Genomic DNA, 6,000 nt, shown 5'->3' with positions numbered 1-6,000 from the left:
GTGTGTGTGTGTGTGTGTGTGTGTGTGTGTGTGTGTGTGTGTGTGTGTGTGTCTTGGTTGCGAGCGTGTGGGTCTGTGTCACTTCTGCGCTCAAATTGATGGCTTTCGCTCAGCTGATTTTCGGACAAAGGCCACCGATGTCACTCTTGCTGCTGCTGCTGCCTTCCCACCTTCGGATTAAGCTACATTGTCCCTTCGCTATCTCATCTCGCTCGTTTCGCCGTCATGGTTGCCAAGAAGAACATTCCATCTCCATCTCATTTGCACCACGCCGCCCACAGCAAGTTCATCGAGGGCGAGCGTAACGGAGGAGATGGTGTTCTCAAGAAAGGTGGATTTAGGGGTCCAGACGCGAGCTTGTGCTTTTTCTGGCTCTCCGCGCCAGCTGACCCGTCCAAAGTCGTGAGGAAGCGAGTGACTGCTAGCTGACTTGACTGCAACGCTCCGCCCCGACCCAACCTGGACCGCCTGATCCGCACAGCCGACACCAAGAGGAATTCACGGCTCGGTTGTCTTTTGACAAGATGGTCGTGTCGAGCCTGTCAACTCATTCCGTGGTGGCAACAGCCTGCGCGGTATGCCGCGGCTTTTGTTCACAGCTCAGCCACCAACACGAACAACCAGAACAAAGGACAGCATGTCGGCGCACCCGTCGTCGACTCTTCTTTGCCATCGCAAGCGAGCTGTTGTGGCTGCAGGGTCTTTTCTTTTGCTGACAGATGGCAGACAGACGCACGGCGAGGCCAGTCGGAGCATTCCGCTGCTTTCCCACGCCTTTTTCGAGCCTAATCGGGATTGGCCCGCTGCCGATTTCACACTCCACGAAACCTCGACGGGAACCGCAACTCTGCGCTTCGAGGCGGCAGCTTTTGTCTAGCGCTCAACTCGATACAATGTGTTGCATGCCAACCCTTCCCCCGCCTGGAAGGATCAGTCACAGCACAGCGCTCGATCGCGGCGAGACCTACACGAACGACCGCATACGCCCTCCTTATGGACCATCTTGGCGTCTTTCTTCCGGCTTGGCTGTGCCTCGTCTAGAGACAAAGCTGACGCTTGGTCGTCAGCCTCCGTGAATGCGAATCCGACTGAGAAGAGGGGCGAGATTGTAAGTATTCTCTCTCTTCCATCTTCAACGAGGTTGTTTCTGAGGTGAATTGAAAGTGTGTGTGCTGAATCGCGGCGCCTTCCGCTATCGATTTGAACTGCAAAGTGAATACAAATTAGTCTGACAGGCTGGATCGGTTCGATTTGGATTTGGAATTCAAATCGGCGGATCCTTTTCTTTTCGCTGAATTCGGATCGTGGATCTGTGTTGCGCACAGCTCAGTCTTGCGCCATTTCACCAGGCACAACACCCCGCGATCGGGCAGGCCGAGCTCCTTCGCTCCTTTCCTCGTATCACTGCTTCCTTCTAACGACGGATCCAGCCGGTGTTGCTCCATTGAGCCTTGTCATCCTTGCTTCTCATCTCCATCCGCTCCTCTGTCACACTCTGCTCTTCCCTCGGTTGCCTCTTCAGTCGCTTCGGACAACTGCTCTCGTGACCTCGCTACTCTCCTTGTCGCTCATCCCGAAAGTCGCGTCCATCCTCGGCGTCGACCAAGTCCCGCTCTGCATCGCGTCGCCTCTAATCCGCAAGCGTGCTCCTCGACTCAGCAGGCAGTCACGCGATCACAAGCATCAGCATTCACTCTTCCCATTTGCCCGTCCACAGCCTCGAGAACATGTCGAGCGAAGCCTCTGCTCCCGCTGCCGCAGCCGTTGCTGCTCCCGTCTCGGTCGAGGCGAACCACACAAACACCGCTTCCGCGCCAGAATCCTCATTCGGCGCCTCCATCCTGGGCCAGAAGGAGGCGTCTCTTCCGGAATCCGTCGTCGTCGCCGCTGAACCCGAAGCTGATGCCGCGGCCAGCGTAGACACTACGGGACAGGACGCTGCTGCCGTCGCTGCCGCCGCTGCTGCGGCTGCTGCAGCTGACGCTTCCAGTGCTGCGCAGACCATCACTGAGCTCGCTACCGCAGCCACCAATGCTGCTGCTAGCGCCGCTACTTCCACCGACGCCGACGCCACAGCATCCACTGCTGACGCCGCCAATGTTGCTCTTGGCGCGTCCGGCGAGGCCGATGAGGGACAGCAGGATGGCGAGGCTCCCGCCGAGGAGACCACCTCTGGCCTCCCTCGCAACGTCGAATCCGAGCTTCGCGAGATCTACTCGGTCGCCAGCGCCATCGCCAACTTCTCCGTCGCCCACGTCAACCAGGTCAGCCTCCCCACGCCCCAAAAGGTGCGCACCATCATCCAAAAGGCGCTCAAGCTCACCTCGTCCCTTAGCATGCTTCTCGCCCAGCCAGAGATCGCGCTTCGACAGCTCGACGCCGACGAGCACGGTAAGCGTCCCGCCGAATCCAAGCTCGATTCGGCTCGCAAGCGTCAACGCTCTTCCGACTGGGACGGCAACAAAGGCGCTCCCGGCTCTCCCTTCACTCCCAGCTCCGGTCTCCGCGTCTTCCCGGACGGATCGCTGCCCACGTCGTTCCCTTCGCCGGGCTTTGACGGCGATGCCAAGGGCCCCCAGTACAAGAAGCGCAGTCGTGCACCTGCGCCCGGCTCCTGCCAAGCCTGCGGGTCCAGCGAGACGCCCGAATGGCGTCGAGGTCCCGATGGCGCACGCACGCTCTGCAACGCCTGCGGTCTGCACTATGCCAAACTCGTGCGAAAGCGCGTGCAGCAGGACGGCGGTGAAGTCCCCTCTCCCAGCCAGCCACCTCCTCAGCCCAGCCTGGTGAGCCTCGAAGAGCTGCGTGCGTCGACCAAGAGCGCCGAGGCCGCAGCCGCTGCTGCAGGTCTCTCATCCTCGAGCTCTTCCAAGTCGCTCAACGGCACGCCCATCAAGGGCGACAGGAGCGGAGCGTGGGATACTCCCAGCAAGCCGCCCCGTGTCGCCTCGTCGCTCGGCAGCAGCGTGCTGTCTGGCAGCGACGAGGTCGCCCCGCCTCCCGCTGCGCTCGAGACGACCGCCGCACAGACGACGGGCATCGTCGAGCCCGCTCCCACGCCCGCGGCCGGTATTCCAGAGCCAGCCGCCCCTGCTGCCGTACCCGAGCCCGTCATAGCCCCCGAGCTGGCGGGCGAGAGCGTCCCAGCATCCAACCCCAACCTCCACAGCCAAGAGCGACCCATGGAGACGGATCAGTGACCGCTCTCAAGCCACGACCAAGCGCCTGTCTTCTTTGTATCATTCGTCATCGCTCTAATTTCACATCCACCGTAGGTCTCGTTGTATTTATTCCCGCAGTGACGATTCTGCCTGGTGGCTGTCGAGTTGGTGTCCCAGCAACCTCTCTCGTCTGCGCCGAAGAGGACAAGTGCGGTAGCTTTGCGGAGCACACTATGCAAGATGCCAGTGGGTTTTCTGTCGGTACAGAAGCTGCTCTCCGAGCTTCTCGGAGGTTCATTGATTGCACATACGGTACCTTGCCGGACCTGGTGGGGTTGAGCTTGCGCTCGCTTGAATGCCTGCAATCCTTGGCACATTCACGAAACACAGAGCGACAGGGTGAGGCTACTGAACCAGGGCACTGAACCGAATGGCTTATTCCACGACCTCTTCAGCCGCACGGCACAGTAGCATTGCCAGTGACAGCAATGGCTGCTGCTTCAGGCGTGCTGCTCGTGCTGTTGCACCCCGTCCTCCGTCGCTTCCTCTCGGCTCGTCGCGGCTCACTCGGGGGAAAGGTCGAGGGGATTCTATCTCCTCGCATTGCGTGTGTGTGGTACAGTTTCTGCGTGATCTCTGTGGTATGCAATGTCACGTCTGGATGAGCAGGATGCACAGCATGGCGCAGGCGCCCACGAGGACGGATGTGAACATGCCCAGCGCAACGGGGGCGCCGTTGGAGTGGCTGCTCTGCTGCTGGCTGCTGCTCGAGCTGGACGAGCTGGAGCTGGAGCTGGAGCTCCCCGTCGAGCTGGAAGCCGCACTGTTGGCGGACGAGCTGGCGCTCGAGGTCGCACTCTGCGTGCTGGACGTGGATCCCGTCACGCTGAGCGTCGTCTGCGCGCTCACCACAGCCGTCGAGCTGATCGACATCTGTCCATCTGGCAAGCCTGAAGGGTTCACGTTACCGCCGATATAGTCCGCAAAGTCTGGATACGCAATGTCCTCCGCATACGGCTTTGTGATGTTCAGACACGCCGTTAGAGGCACGACGTGCTTCCAGGCCGCTTTGACCGCAGGGTATTGCTCGATGGACATGTTCATGGCCGACTGCTCGAGTTCGTGTTCCAGTACAATGATGCCTCCCTGCGCAGCGGCGGACTGGGTGGCCATCGCGATGATGCTGCTGTACGTTGCCTGCATCGATGGGGTCGGAATCGGTCCGTACGGCTCGATGTTCCAATCATTTGTGTCTGTGTCCCACATGATCGTCCGCAGTCCGAGACCCTGGGCGATGGCCCGAATCCTATCATCCACATCGCCATAAGGTGGGCGCCAGCAGGTCGGCGTCACCCCCATGACGTACTTGATTGCCTTCATTGTGTACCACAGCTCGGCGAACGCCTGGTCGGTTGTGAGGGCCGTCATGTAGCGATGACTCCACGTGTGAACGCAGATGTGGTGCCCGTCGACGATTCCGCGTTGCGCCTCGAGCGGCCAGTCTAGGACGTTGGATCCGATGTACATGAGCGACGCTTTTTGATTGTTCGCCGCCCAGAGGTCGTATAGCGCATTGTGCGTGCAGTTGGGCCCGTCGTCGAATGTGTATCCCCAAGTGTAGGGTTCTGCGCACGATGTGATGTCCGCTAGCAATCCCGGGTGTTTGGGTTGGGTGCACATCTTGTCCGTCCACCAGCAGTCCGGGTCCTCGCCGAGCGGATAGGTGCCTGCTAGCGCAGTGCCGTTCAGCGAGCTGGGCTGCGTCCCTCTAGCTTCGATGTCAGTAGGAACGAGACCCGAGGCGTTGATGCTCTGCAGCAATTCCAGCGCTTCCGTGTCCCCTTCCATGAGGTCTGCCACCGTCCACACAACGGGGAACTGTGACTTGATTGCGCCTATGATGGGCAGGCTGTACGGCGTGCATTCGGTCGAAGCGTCAGTGAGCGACGCAGACTGCGCTTCGGTGGTACCATGCGATGCTGCTTGTGCGCTGGACCCGCCGGAAGTGGACCCGCCAAAGTCGGTCGAGCTCTGACGTCGGTCAAATGCGGGTAGTTGGTGGTTGTTCAATGCCGAGGCTCGACGAATGTTGTCCTGGACAGAATCGTGAAGGTATGATGACTGGCGTGCGTTGTCGTGCGGCGTGTTACGACGATAGATCTGAACGGGGAGGGTACGGTCGGTCGTCTGGCCAAGGCGAGGTTGCAAGTGGTGGTGCACTGGCATTCCACGGCCAACGTGGGCGTCGACGCTGACCAGAGCGGTCAGCGCTAGCAGCACGATCAGTGCTATGCTCGTGAGCTTCCACATGATGTCTATGAGGGGGCCGAGTGAGGTAAATTGGAAAGCGGGGAGCGGATGTACGGCAATCAGATGCTCATATGCTCATGTATATCAACAACCTGTTCGAGTCCACAATCGTTGCGCATGCAGCCCTCCCAGGCCGCCTCGCAGCCCGAATCTTGGCACAGCGGACACCTGCCCTTCCAAGAGAGCGGATGCTGCATCCGGAGAAAACCAAGCATAAGACGGTTCGCAAGAATGAGAATAGCCTCCCGTTCAGGGGGGCGCCAACGCCAGCCGGCGGCAAAATTTGGTTTCATCCCGCGCTGCGTGACAACTCATCCTTAGCCGCATGAAAAAAAGGTGCCGATCAACGGCAGCGACTGCATCATCCCACTTGGACCCTGTGCCGAGGGTTCACGCCTGATTTGGCTGCATCTGCCGGCACGGCATCTTGGCTGCTCGTCGACTAATCTGCAGTGCCGGCTCCTATGACAGGCCTCTTCCGGCGGATCTTGCTCGTCAGTGGGCGAGCGGATCCGAAGGGCCGAGCCAA

General features: G+C 60.0%; 2 protein-coding genes across 2 annotated transcripts; one reads left to right on the top strand and one right to left on the bottom strand.

The window, feature by feature from the left end:
• Positions 1–1,727: 1,727 nt before the first annotated feature.
• Positions 1,728–3,200, top strand: PSEUBRA_002195 (Zinc finger, GATA-type; the record flags this gene model as incomplete). The annotated part of the gene is made up of 1 exon (XM_016435368.1): positions 1,728–3,200. The coding sequence occupies one exon, from the start codon at positions 1,728–1,730 to the stop codon at positions 3,198–3,200; it is 1,473 nt and encodes a 490-aa protein (XP_016293103.1).
• A 612-nt stretch (positions 3,201–3,812) lies between these two features.
• On the bottom strand, positions 3,813–5,471 carry PSEUBRA_002194 (Polysaccharide deacetylase; the record flags this gene model as incomplete). Its single annotated transcript, XM_016435353.1, has 1 exon — positions 3,813–5,471. The coding sequence occupies one exon, from the start codon at positions 5,469–5,471 to the stop codon at positions 3,813–3,815; it is 1,659 nt and encodes a 552-aa protein (XP_016293102.1).
• Positions 5,472–6,000: the final 529 nt, after the last annotated feature.

The sequence above is a fragment of the Kalmanozyma brasiliensis genome, assembly GCF_000497045.1.
Source record: "Kalmanozyma brasiliensis GHG001 unplaced genomic scaffold PSEUBRA_SCAF18, whole genome shotgun sequence".
NCBI classification, from domain to species: Eukaryota; Fungi; Basidiomycota; class Ustilaginomycetes; order Ustilaginales; genus Kalmanozyma; species Kalmanozyma brasiliensis.
Note: the sequence above shows the minus strand (reverse complement) of the source record. Positions and strands in the feature narration are given on the sequence as shown.